This window comes from Python bivittatus, unplaced genomic scaffold, assembly GCF_059951505.1.
Source record: "Python bivittatus isolate LINGU-HERP-01145 unplaced genomic scaffold, Pbiv_v1 ctg000980_np1212, whole genome shotgun sequence".
Classification (NCBI taxonomy): domain Eukaryota; kingdom Metazoa; phylum Chordata; class Lepidosauria; order Squamata; family Pythonidae; genus Python; species Python bivittatus.
Window position 1 is genome coordinate 10,156,103 of NW_028277125.1, and position 20,523 is coordinate 10,176,625.

General features: G+C 41.7%; 1 protein-coding gene across 3 annotated transcripts in view; it reads right to left on the reverse strand.

Moving 5' to 3' along the window:
• The window catches only part of USP13 (ubiquitin specific peptidase 13), a 92,403-nt gene extending 74,823 nt beyond the window's left edge, over positions 1 to 17,580 (reverse strand). For 2 of the 3 annotated variants that reach the window (XM_088131925.1, XM_088131924.1), the window contains exon 1: positions 17,318 to 17,580. In XM_088131925.1, coding sequence (XP_087988051.1) covers positions 17,318 to 17,473 — 156 coding nt within the window. In that variant the 5' untranslated portion in view covers positions 17,474 to 17,580. The remainder of the gene's footprint in view (positions 1 to 17,317) is intronic. The other variant, XM_088131926.1, reaches the window with a different exon arrangement.
• Between the last annotated feature and the right edge of the window lie 2,943 nt (positions 17,581 to 20,523).

The following is a 20,523-nucleotide window of genomic DNA, read 5'->3' on the forward strand; positions in this document are numbered from 1 at the left end:
TTTATCTCCTAAGAATTCCTAGATGGAATCCAAAGGCATTCTTGGAAAGGAAGATAAAGACAATGCTTTCCAGCATGCCAACTTTTATATATAATTCTGTTTAAAATTATTTAAACAGAATTATATATATTTAAACAGGATAATATTTTGTGAGATTCTGCATCAAGAGAGGGGTCCATGAGAACTGGAATATTTCTAGGTGCCATGTTTGGGCTCATGGCTTTATAGCATTGCAAAATATGTTCATATAATGGTCCATATTTTTTGCTATTAATTTTCTGCTATTAATATATAATTATATTAAATTATATAGTGGCCTATATTTTCTGCTATCAAAGGATTGTCAGGAGCTCTAAACGGATAAATCTATTCATTTTAATATATCCTGCGGCAACGAGAAGGCTATTCATTTAAGACTCATCTGAGCCAATAATTCAAGAGTCCTCAGATTTACTGTTTAATCATCAGGAAGTAGACTATGGCAAAATATCTAATATTGAAGAAAAGATATATCCCAAAGCCTGTGTATGCAATGTTTTCGGGATATAGGATCACGGAATGTGTAGGCCTTGTAGATGGGAGAGGAAAGGGAAGGTAAGTGAGATCAAAGGAGGTAGTTAAGATGTTCAGGCTATAACGTTCCACCATGTTTCATGAATTTCCCCTACCCAGACCTTTTCCCATATCTGCCCACCCAAACTGTCTGCAGAGAGTGCTTGCTGAGTCCCCACCACCTACAGCAACTGGCAGCAGAATGGAACCCAAAAGCAAGACTGCTGTGCAAGAGCCCCCATTCTATAGAATAAGCTCCCACCAGAAATAACACCTGCACCCTCACTCTCGATATTCAGAAAGTTTCTGAAGAGCTTGCTTTCCAAAAGAATATTTGGGGACAGAGGAGTAGATGACTCTGAGAGGAATGATGGTGTTATGATTCCATAAATTATTATACATATGGTTAGAGATGATTTGGTCACATATTACATGTGATACATCTTACATGTTTATTGCACTGAATGACACTGTATTTTTTTTCTTTCTCAGCCGCCCAGAGTCTATGGGAGTGGGCAGCTATAATAAATTAAAATAACAATAATAATAATAACAACAACAACAACAACAACAATTCTTGAAGTAGCATAAAAGCACTTGTGATAAATAAATAAATAAATGCAAGTGACATGTAAATAATTCTGGGATAATTGTCTTTTCCCCCTTCCTAAGCTATCTGCTTCTAATAACCACTAGCATTTCCCAGCAAATAATGTGGCTCAGAAAAACTGATAGAAGGTTTAAATAATACAGATCATAGCAACTATTTTGGATTTTTAGACTGTCTTTGAACAATCCCGTTTTTAAACAGCTGAGGCATCTTGCCAAACACATTTTTTATATGTAGAAATCTGATTTTGTACTCCGTTTTGTGATATAATATTTTCTGTGAAATTACTACTTGACTCAAGCATTTGCAAGACATGAGACCATCACAAACATCAGAACAATGTATAAAAGAAAATAGCAAAGCTTGAAAAACAGTACTACCAATTCAGACTCAAAAGCTGAAAATAAATCAAGAGAATCCAAAAGCTTGGATGAAGAGGTGTGTGCATCTTAAGTAACTCGTGAAACTGAATTGCTCACAATGATGCATCTCCAAAGAAAACAACATGTTAGAAAGCCCACAGCCAAGTAGCTATGCCAAGTTCATTGCCCATCGCTGAAGCACATGTAGAGAACAAAGAGAATGGCCTTGAAGGAGAGAGGGGAGAATCTTAACCAAAGAGGTGAGAAGGAAAACACAGATTAAGTCTAGGACATGTAGAAAGTATACACAAATGTCTCAGACAGATACTTCCCCAATTCACATGGTTATAAAAGAGAGAGGAGGAGGTACACAATCAGACTTCAGAATAACTGTATATTACTAAAGCCAATCTAAATAAAAGTTGTCTTTAGTCTCCCATGGGGTGTATTTGAGCCTCGAAGGGTATTGCAGCAATACCTTGAATTAGGCTTAGATGTGAAATGGAAACCAGAGCAGATCATGGTAGATGCGTGTAATATGACCTACATCTTTTCTGTTGCTCATTAATAGGCCAGCAGCATTCTGCACCCGCTGAAGCTTTGGAACCATCTTTAAGGGTAGCCCCATGTAGAGTGTTTTACAGTAATCTAACATGCAAGGTTACTAAGGCACTTAGATCACTGCAGGCAGTTTCTTATGTCCAAGAATGGCTAGAGCTGTCAAAGCTATTTCGAGCCCAAAATAGGCACTCTTCACCATTGCAATCACTTGGGCCTCCTGGATTGCCCCATGCTATACATCTGCTCTTTTAGCGCAGCTACAATTCAGTCCAGAAGATTTGTTTCTCCTCTTGAACCCAGGAATTGCCCATTTCCACTATTCCACATCGATAGGATTCAGTGTCTGTTTCCTACTCACAACATAGTGGGACAAAACTAAAGAAGGGTGCAATTAGGGACACTACTGAGATTGGACAACAACTGAACTCTTCCCCAAAATTGAGGCTGTATGAGAAAGTTTCCATCCCAAAGTGCATGGGCTGCTACAACATACAGTACTGGCTAAAATAAGGCTAACTAGTTTGCGGGTTGTTCTGTTGTACAAACCAAGGCAGTGTGGTTAGTTTATGGTTCAGTACAGTGTGCAAACCCAGGCAGTTATATTAATTCAGTAAACTGTTATTCAGCTAACCATGGGTTAGTGCGTGGTGCAAACTGAGCTTGTACTTGCTATTTGTTGCAAAAAAGACAAGTTAAGCAGTTCTACTGCAACTGCGACAAAACTAACCAGAACCCAACAAAGCACCACTTTTTACTCAGGTTAATTAAACAGTTAAAATGCAATGCACCGTTGTGCCCAGAGACTCTCGAGATGCTTCGTGCTGTGTTAGGAGTCTCTGCAAAACATGTTCTTTTCCCAGATACATCGTAATGCCCGCTCTGCTTATGTAGCAATACAGCCCTTGATCATCACGGATTTTAAGTATCTTGGAATGAACCAGAAAAAATTGCCTTAGCAAAGTTTTAGCCATGTAAGCTTTCACGACCAGAGGGATGTCCTTCAGCCAGTCGACCTTAAGTATTTAAATCTATAACATTGTTTTGGAATATTTTTGGCCATCCTAATCAGCGCAACTCCCTGTTCAGAGAGACCTGCTGGGTGACACTTGAGATTTGAAGTGTGTGGGTTATAAATATAACTTATCCTCCAACAAGATGACAAACACCAGGCAGCTGAGTTGCCTTTGAATCATGTACAGAACTTTTCATGGCCAAAATACAGAAGCAATGTTCAAAAGAGGCAACCAACCGCTAAAAGACGAAGACCCTTTGAATATATTCTTAACAGAGAAGGAGTAAAACAAAGCATTGAGAAAAAGAAAAGTATTTCACAACATTTTCCCTATTTCTGCTTTCATGTCTGTTGGCTTCCTCTGGACCTTACAAACACATCTTTTATTTATTTACTGACTTACTCAAGTGAAATGTGGTCTTTCTGCCAGTGCTTCCAAACTGGTTTATAATTTAAAATAATGGTTTACATTGCAATCAGTTTTTTTTTAAAGAGGAAATGGAGAAAAGGAACTAGGAAGGTAGAAGATCATTTAAAAATTCAAATATGAATTTTCTTTCCTAAAATATAAAGGAAGACGAGTACGCTAACCTAGTCAGAACAGAAAAGGTTATGTCTTAATAAATGTATTAGTTTTAGGTGCCATGAGATTTTATGTTGTTCTAGGTGGCTTGGCTCCTAAAGGCAGTTCTTCTTGGTTCCTAAGAAGGGGAACCAAAAATCTTGGGGAAGATTTTTAACACAACCGAGCAGTCCCAGGTTCATAAACAAACTCTCTTAAATGTATCTACATATTCCTGTTCCCATTTAGACCAGGGTTCCTCAACCTCAGCAACTTTAAGATGAGTGGACTTCAACTGGCTGGAGAGTTCTGGGAGTTGAAGTCCACCCAACTTAAAGTTGCTGAGGTTGAGGAACCCTGATCTAGAGTATCAACATCATGATCAGGCAATTGTAGCTATCAGCAGCCAAACCCAACAACGTGCCAATTGACTTTTGCTTACACAACAGGATTTCCTCCATTCTCCTCTCCTTGCAATCTTGGTGCCATTCCTGAGCATCCCCCAAATTTATGACGCAGATTATGAGATACACATAGAAATACTCCCAACCTTAATCCCAACCTTGTACTGACCCAGTGTCTGGAGGCTGTTCAGGTCTGGATGGGGCAGAACAGACTTCAGCTCATTCCTAACAAGACTGAGTGCCTGTGGCTGTTTGGACCCCCTGGGTCGGGGCTGTCACCATCGTTGGTCTTGGATGGGGCTGCCCTTCCCCAGTCAAGACTGGTGTGCAATTTGGGGGTCCTTCAGGACTCACAGCTGCTACTCGAAGAGCAGGTGGCAGCTGTGGCCAGGAGGGCCTTTGCCCAGGTTCATCTTGTGCGCCAGTTGCCCCCTTTCCTCAATCAGGAGGCCCTTCGGATAGTCGCTCATGCCCTGGTCACCTCACGATTGGATTATTGCTATGTGCCCTACGTAGGGCTGCCTTTGAAGACCACCTGAAGCTACAGCTAGTTCAAAATGCAGCGGTGCAAGCAGTAACAGGCACTTCTTGGTGCGTCCATGTGTCATCACTCTATGCAAGCTGGATTGGCTGCCAGTTGGCCTCCGAGTGCAATTCAAGGTGCTGGTTCTTACCTATAAAGCCCTGTATGGCATAGGGCCTGGATATCTCAGAGATTGCTTGTCTCCAATCATTTCTACCTGCCTAGTACATTCCAGCACTCCAGGTCCCCTCCAAATCACCATCAGTCAATTGTAAAAGGCAGCTTTACTTGGAACAGCTTATACCCTGCAATGATACCTTTAAAACCATCAAAGAACAACATCTGCCTATGCCAGGTCCTTGGGAAGGACTCAATAGGTGGATAAAATTGCCAAATCCAGTCTAAACATCTGGCTGACTGTGCAACGAACCATAATAATAACCTTCTCTGTAGGAGGGCTGAATTATGCACAACCCGAAAGTCTATAAAACTTGCTTTATCTGAAAACAAGACTTGTTTTCAAGACTTAGAAGAACACAAGATGGCTCCCTTAATTTCTTCTTACACAGAAGCTAATCTAAACATGGCCCTTGAATTCCTTAATACTAGAGGGAACAGTAAGCTTTGGGGGCGGGGGGAGGAATTCTACTTTCTTTAAAACTGTTTGCAGGATTAGCAACTTTAAAAGATCACGGTTCTTTTCTCCTATAGCTTGTCAAACTAACCGGGCCACCTTCATCTTCTCCCAGACTGGCCAGACCCCATACAGTACAGGAAACCTCAATTTACCAAATGTTGGTTTAACAGCTTTTGGATATGCCAGATGAAATTCATTTGTCATTTTACACACTGATTCGGATGCAAAGGACATCCTTTTCTTCTCTTAGTTCATTCAGTCCTGCTAATGTTGCCACAAAAGCTGCACTTACCCTATATATCATTAGCAGGACTCCACTCTCTACAAAATGTGTCTGCACAGATGTGTCAATCCTTCCCTTTTGCCTCAAATTAGTCTCCTTTCAGTTGAGTTCAACCTCTAGTGATTTTGTGGAGATGTCCATACAGTTTTCTTGAGAATGAGACAGAAGTGGTTTGCCACTGCCTTTTTCCTGGAGTTGTTTTCCATTTTCCAGCCTAAGTTGGCCTACATAATTGGTATTTTCAAGTGGTCGTCCATCCAAGTACACACCCCATCTGATCTGATTTAATTTCTGACCCCAGGTAAGATTGGCCAGGTGCTGCCACCTGCTAAGACCTTTCTCCAAAATCAGGGGAAAATAGCGATCAAAATTAAACCACTAGGATCAGTTCTGTGTCTCTCCTTCAACCCTACCAAAGGTGCAGGCAGATGGCACAACTTTTTCTAAGCCATAGGTTGCCCTTAGCCTCTAAACGATGCACAACACACTCTCTTTCCAAATTTTAGTAACCAGCTCCCACCAACTGAAATTCCACAAAAGGCATTTGACCATAGTATAACAGGGATTAATTGCATCCCAAATAATCCTTAAAAATGCACATTCCTCCTTCACAGATTCCAACCACATCATTCCATAATAGTCCAGATTTATGAGAGGCAAGACTATGGAGAACAGGACATCTAAACCATAATCCTATGACATCACTGTAATAAAGTAGCATTGATACACATTTCAAAGATTGCTAGCAAAGTTCATTTGGGAACAGTGAATGCCTCTATTAGAACTGAGCACGTTGCAAACACGATCATCTAATTTTAATAATGCTGTCACCTTCCTCTAATCTATTCATAATCACCTTTTCGGTTTCAAACAATGGAATCAAGGAGGAGTATGAACTGGAAATCAGAAAACCCATTTTTTTTTTTTTTTTAAAGAAACCATCCAAACTAGAACCATTCTTCCTGATATGCTCACCGTCTGCATACTGGGTTTCATTGCAGAGAACTAAAACATGTGAAACTCCTCCTAAAATTCTAAACATACAGTTCTGGAAGTGCGAACCGTATGCTTTTTCTTATGAGAAGGTATATTAAATGTATTGAAGGGGAACTATTTTTTCATTAAAGTGACCTTGCAGAAATGCCTTTAAGTAGATTGATTAATTGATTGGCTGCTTAGTTGATTATGTCCCATCAAGTCAGTGTTGACTCTTAGAAACTGCATAGATTTTCTCCATGATGGTTTGTCCCTAACCTGGTCTTTCAGGTCTTCCAATGGTGTACCCATCACCACTGTAATTGAGTCTATCCACCTTGCTGCTAGTCATCCTCTTCTCTTTCCTTCTACCCTCCCCAGCATTACAGCCTTTTCCAGAGAGCTTGGTCTTTGCATAATGTGTCCAAAATAGGATAATTTGAGCCTGGTCATTTGTGCCTTGCGTGACAACTCTGGGTTGATTTGTTCGATGATCCATTTGTTTGCTTTCATATTATTCTCAGGAGTCTTCTCCAATACCAAAGTTCAAAAGCATCAATTTTCTTTCTACCCTGCTTCTTCCAAGTCCAATTTTTGCTTCCATGTCATAGACAGCCTTTAAGTAGGGGGACCCCCCAATCACCGTATCAGGGCCCCTCCAGTCTTGTAGGACTAATTGTTGGTTAAAGATGGGTAAAGAGGGTGTAATACATGTTGTGGGCAGGTAAAGATAGAACACCCCTCAGGCAAGTTTGACTCCTTGCAGTTTCCATGCCACTGCTACAGGAGCGTTCATGATCAGCTTCTTCCAGGTTGTTTTCTTCAACTTCCTATCTACAGCGCTGGAATTCCAAGTATCTCCTACCCAAGTCCTAACCAAACCTAACCCTGCTTAACTCCCATGATCAGCCACGGACACCCAAGTGCCCCCACTTTGTGAAGCCAAAACCAAAAATAAGTGGGCAGAGTTGTAACAAAATGGTAGTTTGTTATCCTGGAAGAAAACAAGTAAAAAACTAACTAACCAGGAAGGCCATCAGAAAGTTAGCAGCCTTTCAAGATTGTCCAGATCAGGAAACTGACTTCAGGAGATGATAAGAACTTTGCTTTATTGAGGTAGGCTATGCAGTGTTTCTCAACCTTGGCAACTTGAAGTCCGCACATCTTAAAGTTGCTAAGGTCGAGAAACTAAGAAAATACGACCCCCAGAATAGAAAACTGAGAAGCCCACAGAGGAGTTGACAAAGCAAAGACAGTTAAAGAATCTCTTCCCACAATTGTTGAAGAAGTAACTGCAGAAGAAGAGGCAGAAGCCTTCTCTGATGGGGAAGTAAGTGCTATTAACCTCCACTCCCCTTTAGCCCGCAATCGTCATTCGCCGACTTATAACCTTCGTCCTAGAGCAAGCCATCGTCCTGCAGTCTCGGTTTCAGCAACCCTCAAAGGACAGCTCATTTCTGACGATTAACTTTCAGTATTTTAATTGACTGTTACAATGGAGGCCCAAAAGCATATAAAGGAAACTTATTACATCAGAAAATGTTTAATGCCTGCAGTGTGGATAATAGTTATATTATTGTTTATTGGCACTTGTCTTAATTTGTACCATGTTTTATACCTTGTTTTACCGCCAGGGAAGTCTGAAACTGCTTCACCACCTCCTGTGATAGAAAATGAAACCCCCAGACGTAAAATTGCACGGCAACACCACAGGAGTTTTGCTTCTGATATTTATGATAACATGTACTTATATATGATAGAAACCTATAGGGCTACACATTCCAATACTAATCTTAGTAATTGTTGGATATGTAATTATAACTTAGGATCTGGTAAACATGTAGTTCCTTTATTTACCAAATCATTACCATTTCAGTGGTATCAACAGACATCATGGTATTTTAGTGGACTTATGAGCCTTGGTGATATAACTAAAGCACGGCAGTCTTTCCAATATCATCTATTGCATGGAGTCGAAAATGGTGATGTGTGTCTGGGCTCTACTGGTCCAAATAGTTCTTATTTACCTTTAGTCTCAGTGGGTCAGAGTAAGTGCAATTTTACCATTCGTTTAACATTTTCTTGGAGAGATTATCCTCTGAGCCGACCTTTGCCTTGTTCTTATTCAGGTGACCTAAGTGGTCCTATTTCTCGCATGTCTGCGCCATATTGCCCAAATTGCTTCAGATCATGTTATGATTATTCACGGGTTTGGAAAACAAATGGGAAAATGGTACGCTGGCTTTCGATTTGTTGTCAATCAGCAACCACACAAGAATGTTCGCTTTCACTTTGCTCTTCTCTAGCTAAGACCTGCAAATATGATTCATCAAGACCCGCTAGGGAACGAACAAATGCTTCTGTTGCAGACATTACGATCTTTGATCCTGTCAAGTGGATTCATGGTATCATGGCCCCAAAGGGCCTATATTTCATTTGTGGGGAACGAGCTTATCAAGCATTACCCCCAGGATGGATAGGTCTATGTCATATAGGGGTTTTACTTCCAGGACTAATGCCCATTAAGAAACCAATAGATTTAAACCCGTTGACTCTCAGCCAGCTGGGAAAACTGAGTGATACCACTCTTCCCAACCATCTTAAAAGGCGTTCTGCTGTTTTAGATAACGGGTGGTTCCGATTTTTTGTCCTTGTATATCCAAGTGCTGGGGTTTATATGCTTTGGGACCAATGCAAAAAGTTTTCTGTTCTGCTAGAACAAGTCTCCAACATTTCTACTCAACAATTTTCACTTATTGCCTCTGAAATGTCTGCCATCCGTCAGACTGCTTTACAAAATAGGATTGCCTTAGACTATGTCTTGGCGAAAGAAGGGGGTGTATGTAAACTTGTTGGGGATTCTTGTTGTGCTTTTATTCCTGGTGGAAATAAAACCCTGTTCAGCAACACTGAAAAAATAAAAAGGGCAGTTGCAGAGTATGAAAAAGACTCAGTTACCCCATTTGGTTCTTTTGACACTGGAAAGAACTGGAATTTCCTTTCAACTTTCTTTTCTGGAATTGGAGGAAAAATTATGATGTTCCTTCTTACGGTATTTTGCATTACCCTTATTTTGTATCTTGTCTTTTTATTAATTCAAAAGTGTTTGTTATCAACCAAGATGAAAGCAAATGTTCCTATAATGATGCAAGTAACCAATAGTTTGTGGTCTCACAGAGAATCCATGCCCAGTGTACTAGCCTCTGGAATACCTTCAGTAATTTCAACCTATACTCCTATACCTGATTTGGTCTCTGAGTTATCTTATGTGCCCTCCTGGGCAACTTTTTGTCAGCACACTCAGCAAGAAGAGGTTGATGCCTCCATGAGAAGATTGCCTGCCACTATAAACCCTCCTGAGAATAACCCGGTTTATGACTCTCCAAATGTTTAAGAGATTTATGAAACTCTCCAATGACATATTAACAATTGTGTCTTATGATACAGCAGTCCTTAGGTGGTTTTCCCTTTTATCTTATATCAAGGATGCCTAGTTATGAATATGTAAAATACTCTTCCAGTCCTAAACTGGAATGATGCTAGTTAGCTTTGGATACATTCAGTATTGTATTGTCCTTAGGACAAAAAGTGGGGATTGTGAGGAGAAAATAACTTATGAAACTTAAGGCTTTTGACTAATTGAAACATATTAATGAAACTAGCTTCAGAGCAATAAATGCTAATGCTATAATAAAACTAGCTTACAGAGCAATAAATAAACTTACTATGTGAACTGAAGTTTTCAGTCATGTGCTTATTATCAGATATATTGAACGGGAAGCCAGAAAACAGATGGGACAAGTAAAATGCTGATGGAAGGAATGTGGCAAGAGAAATGGGAAGTGTTATAAAATTAGCACGAAAAACAGTTGCAAAACCTGGGAGTTATGTTTGTGGTTTAAAGGAATAAAAGAGATTGCTGAGAGGGGGTCGGGGCCACTTGGCCCCAAGCTGTCCATTTGACCGCTTGTCCGTGCTGGTCCTCGTTGCAATGGGAATTTATGTAAGTATGTTATGTTCTTGGTTATTGAACTAAATTTTAATAAAACCTTTGAAATCTTGAAGTGGTCAGTGTTTTGGTGTGTATGTCTCTCATGCTTGACGAGGTTTTCCCCCTGACACTGAGCTATAGTAATATAATATTGCAAGTCTGATTGTATTTTTCCTCCCCTCCCTCTTACACCAAAGTGAGTCAAGGAGGAGCCAGCCTGAGCCTCCTTCTAATACGATCCCCTTTCCCAGGGCTTAAGGAATGCTTGTTTTTGGAACAACTTTTGTGTATTTCCCTCAAGACCATCTCCATGGCTCTCTACAAACGTTAAGGGAATTGGGGAGGGGAGCATTAAGAGAGGCAGTTGACCTTTGAATAGAATATAAAAGGGAGAAAGGAAAGAAAAAGGATTAGACACTGGAAGCCCATGAGACAAATTAAATAATCTTCATGTGATTAAATAAAGAAAAGGTTTCTTGAGGTACTTCTCCAAAGCCAAACAACTTGTATTTTATATTACCTGCTTATGCTGTACAGTGTTGTGGCTAAATAAACTTTTAATGGTTCATAATCAACGGATCATCTAAATAAATCAGAAACAGATAGGCTTTCTCCCACCCTGCACACCACCACTAAGATATTACATTAGCAGAAAAGAAAAGATAGCATCCAACTTCAATATAAGAACTCTAAATTCATCCTCCTGAGGTGGCATCAGTGAGACCTTTAAAGTAGATCTAAAGAATTATACCCATCTATTCCCAAATAACCTTAGAAGGAATTATGCCATTTCCCACCAAATCAACCCAGTTTAATCAAACATGGTGTCAGCAGTGGGATGCAAATGTCCAAAGGGTCTGCCTGAACAAAAAGCATGACCGAAAGGGGTGACAGGAATCAGGGAACTGAAAAAGTTTGAGTGCTTTGCAAAAGGCCGAAGAAAACTAGAAGGAACAGAGAAAATGCAGAGAACGGAATGGGCAAAGAATTCTGCTCCTGGACCATACCAAGGAGGCCCCACATGGTGCAACCCAAGAGGAAAATGGAATGTTCCAGCACGTTCTATTCCCAGAACGGAATATTCTATACAACCCTAACACAGAACACGGTTTTTACATTCACAGGTGCTGCTTTCTGCAGCTTCTTCCTTCCCTTCTTCCATTTCTCTGCCACCCCATTTCCTCATCACTATCCTCACCGACAGCCAGGCCAGGTTGAGATTTCTTAGCTTTGTTGCCTCCCTGTTGAATTTCTTCCTCTGGTTTCTCTCTTTTTCTCTAAACAGTTGGAAAGTTTCTGCTACTCCCTACTGGAATGGCTGAAGCTATACCACTTACAATCCCTGGAGGGAGAAAAGCTAAAAGATTAGCCAAGCGGAGTTGCTGTTGCTTCCAGAAGTCAGATCCATTGAGCGCTGTACCTTTCTGAGATCCATTTATTCTCAATTTTTTCTCTAACTTCAGGAAGCAGCCTCTTGAGTGCCTCTATTTACTCCAACATAACCACTCATTTATCAATAATTCCCATTGATTTAATGAACCATCCCTCTGCCTCCTTATACTTTGAGAGAGTTACTAAAAAGAGGGAACTTGAGAAGAGGTCTTATGAAAATCATTCCAAGTTTGAATAAAGGTTACCTGGCAGAGATCTACAAAGACCTTTCTGAAGAAAAAGCTTTTTAATAAGGGGATCAGACGTTCTCCTACTTAACAGAAGAGAGCTGGTTGGAGAGGTAAAACCAGTAGGAACTTTGGGGGAAGTGACCATGTCTCATCATCATGTTTATTTCATATATTTCTGTGTGTACCGCCCAGTTCCAAAGACTCTTACAACATCCAGGAATAATCCCAAAAAACAAGCAGAAATTCAGTAATATACAGCAACCTCACGCCCATAAATATAGCAGTATGAAAACATAAAAAGATACAGCCAGTTTATTAAAACAAAATCCAGTCATATCTAACCACAATAATGGAAGAATAACAAAATGTGGGTCATGCTGCAATCCCTTCCCTTTCAAACTTGCATCACCACATCAGATACAAATACGTTAATGATAGGATTTACATCCCAACATTGGGACACACATTTCATCACAAGTCTAACCCCTTGCCTGGGCTAAAAACTAAAAATATCAACAATGGATTTAATCAAATCATTTCCCCAAAGCCTGTTCAAGTGAAACCATCTTGACCACCTTCCAAAAAGCCACCAGGGAAGGTGCAGGTGAATCTCTGGAGACAAGGGATGCCAAAGCATCTGGACTAACACAGCGGAAGATGGTGTCCAGATTCATGTCCCACTGATCTCTCTCAGGGACCCTTAACACAGTCCCTAGGAGAAGTCATATAGGGCTTTCTAAATCAAAACCAGTACTTGGATCTTGGAAGCCTACCAGTAGCCAACGCAGCAACCATTAAACAGGAATTACAATACAATTTATTTATGTATGCGTGCACGCACTCAGCCAAGGAAGCACACACAAATAAATATGGTACCAAGGGCAGATGGTCTTATGCACACATCTGTATGTTTATGAATTAGAATTAGGTTAGGCTTGTAAATCACTCAGTTCAATGTAAAACTAAACACTACAACATATGCTCTGCTGAGTCACAGAAAGCCAGCCAGAAGGTCAGCCCCAGAGAATAAAAGCAAAACAAAAATCTGCTTTTAATTCATTATTCCCAAATAATTAGGGACAAACCAGACAGCAAAAGCCCACGCTTCTGTTCAGCTGAAACTGACCGTTGATAAAATCAGAACACCAGACTTGGGATAAACAATGTATAAAAAGGAAAGTGGTTGGATCTACTTTGCAGTGTTGGGTGTCAGCTGCCCTGGAAAAGTAAAAATGGTTCAAGCTAATTTTAAAAGAAGAAGGTATGCCTTTCTTCCGACAATCTCTGGCTACTTGTGATCTGCAATGTGCTAAAACTGGGAGAGGCACCAGGAAGAGCATCGAGCTCTTGCATACCAGCCCCTCCTAAAATGAAAATATACCTTTCTTGCTAGGTTCAGTAGCTCCTAAATACAAGTGGGTGCACTCATGCTTTCTCCTCTTAGCTAGCAAATAGTTTTATCACTAGGAAATGGATAGGAAATATATTCTGCTTGGGGAATATTGCAAAAGTTCTCTCCCGGTCACAAGCATCCATGTTCTGCAAGATGAAAGTAATGGATACCCAACAAAATGTTTGCAAGTTTAATTATCACAAGGGACAGCCTACAGGTGGAATTGTTTGCCATTTCCCCTCTGAGCAGCAGCAAGAACAACAAGGATTGGGAAAGTGTTCAAACTAAGCGTGAGGCAAATAAATGGGAGGCAATGAACTGAAGGTGGTAGACTGGCTTAAGGACAAGGAGAAAACTGTAGATCTTTTTAAACCAACTACCATATTTTTTTTTCTAAGAGTTCACCCATATCTCGAAAGATCACCAATCTTGCTTGAAACCCTGATGATCTCATAATATTTTGGGCATTTTAATTATACACACTTACATAAAATTTGGGACTTCTGCATCTAAATCACCATACTTGCCCCAGGCTGCTGCCTTTTCAACATTACAGAGAAATGTGTTCATCTATACCAGAAAGTTTAAAAATGAAATCATAAATAGACAAATCATAAATCAATATACCTTTGGGGACGTCTACCCATGAATAACAATAAAAAGTTCTTTACTTAGAACTTTACTTACCACTGAAGCCCTTTATTTATATATCATTATAATCTTTTGGGCAATATTTTCAGATATAGGTACTCCCTAGAGGCACTGGAAGAAGAGTAGAATTATTTAAAAAGGCTTAACCAAGTTTAGTTCTTAAAGACTAACACATTTATTACAGAAAAAGCTTTTACAGATCTCTGTGCACTCTTATTCAAATCCAGAGGTGTTCAAACAGAGGCTGATCATCTGTGAGAGATGCTCTAGTGTAGTATTTCTCAACCTCAGCCACTCATGGCTGGCTGGGGAATTCTGAGAGTTGAAGTCCACACACCTTAAAGTGGCTGAGGTTGAGCAACACTGCTCCAGTGGATCCTGCAGCAAGCATGTGATTGGATTAGATGACTTTTGGTAGGTACCTTCCAACTCTATGATTCTATTTTATATCACATCACAACACCAAGTCAATATCAGCTACCCCACTCTGGTGGCCCCCAGATGTTTTAGTATTGTAATTCCCAAACTTCCCAACTCAGATATGAAAAGAGTGGTCTAAACCAAGAATAGAACATCTGGTTTGTGTCTTCTAAATATTTTGGACCCCATCTCATATCAATCCCAGCCAGCCCAGTCACCAAGAAGTTACTGTGGGAACTACGGTCTCAAATATTACAAAGGTAGGACAGGATCCTGATCATCAGCGACCATCTAAGATGTCAGGTGGAAGACCTTCCCAGCCCCAAATTAAGACACCAAAGATTGAATCTGGGGCTTTCTGTGTGGAAAGCAAAGGAGGCCCACCTAGAGTGAAGCTGCAAATTCCCATACATGTAAATACTGGGGTGACAAAATCTGAAAATTGGGAGTAAGACTACAAAAATCCCAGGTCTCTAAACCTGACTTATAAAGGATATATTAATACAACAGAGTGAACAACAATCTAGCCAAACACATTTCATATTGTGTAAACCCAGAAAACTCGGTTACTTAAGAGAACCTGGTTAAATTAATACAGCAAAGTAGAGCTTACTTTTCCACTCCCAAGAGAAGCACTTAGAAGTCACAAATATGTACTAAAAAATTAAATACCGCCTTATTTATGCCCTAGAATGGAAATAAGGAATTGCAATAAAGGCCTGCCTTTGTTAGTGCCCCCCAATTGATACTCAATACACAAATAATGAAACTCTATTTATAATTAAACCCGATATTTTGTTCAGGCTTAGGAAAATCTAAACAAAGTTCCCTATGGGTAAAATGAAGGGATAGGTTCGCAAAAGAAGGGATCAAATCTATAACACAGACTTCAAAAGCAGGGGAATAACAAGACTCAGAAATGTACGGATTTAGCTGAGAAAGGACAGACTGTCAATCTGGAACCAAGATCATAGGAGATACGTTTGCAACCCTGTTAAATTCAAGTTGACACTCCAGATTGTGGGAAATGCAGGCAGAAATGCATCTATAACTCAAACAGTCATTCCCACCCAGCATCCTTGAGATATATGGGATCAATAGGAACTTACAGTATTTCAGTTGTGGAACTACCAGTAAGAGTGCAAGTCTATTATAACTCAGTCAGAAATTTACCAGTGACCTCAGATCTATAGGATTAAGAGCTGATGAAGAGAAATCCAATAGGGACTGGAAGGAGCTAGCTTAGCAACATGAAAAAGTATCAAGGAAGCAGAGACAAAACAATCATTATTAGCTGGAGAGGAAGTCTGGGCAATAGAAGGGCTGACAGGATGGTGTCTTAAGGGGCTGAGAAACCCCCAAGTGTATTCATACAACTCGCTTAACTTTGTTAACTGATATTCCTGGGTTTGCACAGTATGCAAACCCAGTTTTCAGAGCCAGTTTGGTCTAGTGGTGAAGGCCCCAGGCTAGAAAGCAGGAGATGGTGAGTTCTAGTCCTGCCTTAGGCCTGAAAGCCGGCCGGGTGACCTTGGGCCAGTCCCTCTCCCTCTCAGCCCAACTCACCTCACAGGGTGGTTGTGGTGGGGAAAACAGGAGGAGGAAGGAGTATTAGGTACGTTTGCTGCCTTGAGTAATTTATAAAAATAACAAAGGCTGGATAAAAAAAATATAATTAAAATAAACACATGCTGAATCATCAGCTAACCAAATTAGTTGGTTCGCGCAAGATGCTAATCCACAAAAAGATCAATATTAACGTTAAGGAATTGAGTGAAGGCAGCTGCTAAGGCCTTTAACAGACCTGGTTAAATATGCTGCACTGTGGGGAACACAGAAGCTAAGTGGGAAAAAAGTGACTTTTTCAGGTCTGGCTGGCAACCTGAGGACCCAGGACACCCAGCTCTAAATTTGAGTTGAGGCTGGCAGAAGAACTTCCTTACAAATGAGAAAGACCGGAAGGGCAGCTGAGGGCTCAATTGGCAGAACTGGGCTTCACTGGCAATAAGATGGGGTGGGAGGTGGGGTGCATAGGGAGGAAGAAACCTATTCAGATGCACTTGCAGCAGTGCAGGGTGACCAGATAGCCTGTAATCAGCTCAAATGTCCAGCTGGGTCCCCCACAAAAGGTAATGTCTCCTTCAAGTCGAGCACTTGTGACTCCACAGACGTGTCCCCTTTCGTTTCTTGACAATGACATAGAACTAGTTTGCCTTTACTTTCTTTCAGGATCCTTTTTTTTTTTTTATTTCCCAATCTGGCCTACAACCTGGGCATTTCCCTGTGGTCTCCCATCCAAGCGCTAACCCCTTTATCTTTTTGTAAATCAGCAGAGGTTGGCTAGGCACTGCGCCCTAGCTGGGCACCGAGAAAAAAGTAGATAGAAGCCTATGTGGTCTTTTCAAAACCCCTTAACATGCAGGGGAATCACAGAAAAATGGGGCGGGGGCTAGCTACAGGTCTACCCAGCCTTCCCCGTTGAGATGAACCAGGCCCACGGGTCACCAAAATCCGCAGGGACAAGAGGAGATGCAGCCCGACTCACCTGGAGAGGTGGGGACAACTGGGTCAAAGCCTTGCCGCGCAACGGGGTACGAGCGTGGCCCGCGGGCAGCGAGGCCGCGAGGGGTGGAGGGTCGCGGGGGGACCTGGGGGCGTGCAGAGCCGGGGACCCGGGAGCGGGGAGCCCGCGGAGAGCGGGGAAGCGGGCAGGGGAGCGCGGGGAGTGCGTGCGAGCCCAGGCAGCCGCTGCCACTTACGGGCGAGTCGTAGGAGAAGGCACACTCGGTCTTGTAGACGCGGTCGCCGGTCTTGGGCACGCGGATGGTGGGCATGTAGGGGACCAAGAGCTCGCCCACGTCCCCGGCAGCCATGGGCGCCTCCCGGCCGTTCGCGAACAACGCGGCCCGCTCCATCTTCCCCGCCGCCGGCCGGAACCGAGAGCTGCGCTGGCTGGCTGGCCAGGGGCGCGAGCGGTCGGCCGAGCCCGGGGAAAGAGACGGGGGCAGGGGCAGGAGTGCGCAGCCGAGGCCGGCCCGCCCGGAGGGGCGGAGAGACGCTATTTTTAATCCAATGGAAGACGGAGCCGCGGCGGCGCAGCTGCTTCTCCGAAAGCGGCCCCCACCCGCCCGGGGAAGCTCTGCCCGGCGAGCGGCCGGGGCCGGAGACCGCACCCACGGGTGGCTCGGCGGTCCGGCCCCTGGCCCCCCAGGGGAGCGGCGCTCTGCACCTGCTCAGGAGCCCTCCCTCCCTCCCCCCCTCCACGGCCAAGGAGAGTTTACAAGGCGGCTGTTTTGGGAAAAGGGAAATTCCAGGGCTGGTCCCTAAAAAGGATGATGACGACAAGCGGGGTTGCATGAAATGATGAGCGTGGCCGTGTTCACACAAAAGGCTAACCCGGGCGGGGGGCTTGCCTGCCACTTGCCACGGTTCACGCAATACCCAGAACCACAACGTTTGCGCGGTATTGTGAGCTATAAACAAGCCAAGCACATGTTAGCTGGCATGGGCCAACTAAGGGTCATTTTACCTAACCTTCTCCAGCACGGGCGTTCAGGATACACTGAATCTCCTGAAACTCTTTTCTGGGTTGGCACAGTATATTGCGCCCTAAAACCAGATGGGTTGGATTCACACAGCAGACACTAACCCCTTCCTAAAACCTAAGGTAAGATGTAACAACCTGGGAGGGAATTTGGTGTCTTGAGTTTACCTGACCTGAGTAAGTATGTTCTGTGAAGACTGCCGATGGCTGGGTTTCAATGTGTGTACTATTCTGGGACATCTTAGTTCCCATGAAGTAATCAAGGATTTTATTCTTGTGCAATACACCTTTTATTAGAAATGGAAGCGGCTTTGTTGTGTGAATGTCTTACAAGCTATCAGAAACAATACAAACAATTGGTGCAATGATTTTGGGCTTATAATTGAGTACTCAGAAATACATTTGACACAGATTATTTATCTTAAAAGCTTTTAAATGTTTTTAAGTGTTCAGTGAAGTAGCCTTTTGGAATAATGGGTGCACTACTACCTGCGAGTTGTTGTGTGAACAGTTTTCAAGAGGGTTGCTTTTGAGCCGGCATCCCAGAAGGAGCAGGAACTTGATATCTGGGGGAGTCTTCCCAAATTAGTCCTTTCCATTTGAGACTGTTCAGATTTCCCAACTAGCAAATCTATGCTATCCGGATTCTGAGGATACAGAGGTTGGGGAAGTCTGATCTGTGTAATGTGTGGTATAGAAACAGGGATTCCTAGCTATGTTTATCCAAATTCCATACTTGGACACTGTCTTTACTAGGACTAATCAAATGGCACGAAAGAATAGAATCCTACATCAACATTCGCCTGTTCATGTCTTTTGCTACTGAAATCAATACTTGTGTGTAAACTATCCTTTAAGTCAGATTTACTGAGCCAAAAAAAAAAAAAAGTGATTTCCTGAGCAGGAAATTCATACTGCATTTATGTGGTCCTTATCAAAGCTAAAATCTGCTTTGTACAAGAGGCACATTAGCTGTATTTGCACAACACATTCAGCCAGATCAGATAAAGATGTAGCAGGTGTATTGGCTCAACAAGTTAATCTTGGTTAGTTTATGAGTGTCACTGGGGTCCTTGCTCATTTGGTAACTTTACAGGTCAGTGTATTGTACAAAAAAATCGGTTCAATAGTATAGTAAACAAGTTACATGTATTGTGTGAATGTAATCTCTAAATGTATACTTGTATTCAGAGAACTAGCAGCCATAATTGAAAAGTAAAGCATTATCAAATGTGTTGTGTTCATATGACATATTAACCCGCGGTTGATGTAACCTAGCTTATTCACCCCAATTTTCTATAACAATAATCCATAAAGTTAACTATGAGCTATTTATATAATCCACTAAGCAAAAAACAGGTGGTCACTGTATGCTTTAGCTTATGTTTCAAACATAAGACATTTGTGATGTAGAAACAACCTGAGATCTTAAGAAAGTCATGTTCTCTGTTGGTCTTAATAACTTCTAAGAACATCCACAGCAGAAAGCAAATACAGCCTATGATGGAGACTATATCATCATTTACATTATCCTGACATCACGATAGACCCATGTTTAATCTAAGATTCACTGAACCCAATTGTCTAGGTTTCCTTAATACAACCAGTATGTTCATTCAACACATTTAATGCTAAACTCAGATTAACCAACATTGCTGCACTCACACAATATGCTATGCTCAAACAATACGGTATAATAATAATAATAATAAATTTGATGCCATCCAATATATTGAATTAACATGATAGTCTGGTTCTCACAATTTCCCAAAATAATGGCTGGGTTCACATGACTGCACAAATCACCCAACCTGTCAATGACTGATCTAGCATTTCTGCAAATGCAGGTACAAATCCATATGGATGGATCTGAACATGTGTTCATCTCAAATGGGGCTGTTTGTATTGTGCAAACACAGCAAGAATATGATGGAATTCTGGAAACTGGCATCTTAGCTTGAGAGTGAAAATGGATTTTTGGGAGGGGGATGTCAAGTCCCCTTCTTAAATGATCATCATGGAGAAAGTCTATGTGGTCACTAGGAGTTGAAAACAACTTGATGGCACATAATCGAAAATCAATGTCCAATCCAGTTTAATAACTATAATATTAGAAGTATCACAGTGACAGTGACAAGGCAAGAAATCGGTACTCACAGAATAAAACTTACTTCACATACCCATTATAATTTATGGTGCTATTTCCCAAAAGGATCTGTGTGGTGTAATGGTGAAGGTGTTGGGCTAGGTATGGAGAAAGCCAGATTCAAATCTCGCCTTGGCCATTGGAAATACTGGTTGACCTGAGCCAGTTATTCTCTTGGCCCAACCTACCTCATAGGATTGGATTGTGGGGCAAAACAGGAGGAGAGAACCCTAGCTATGCCTCTTTGAGCTCTGGAATGAAAGGCAGGATCTAAA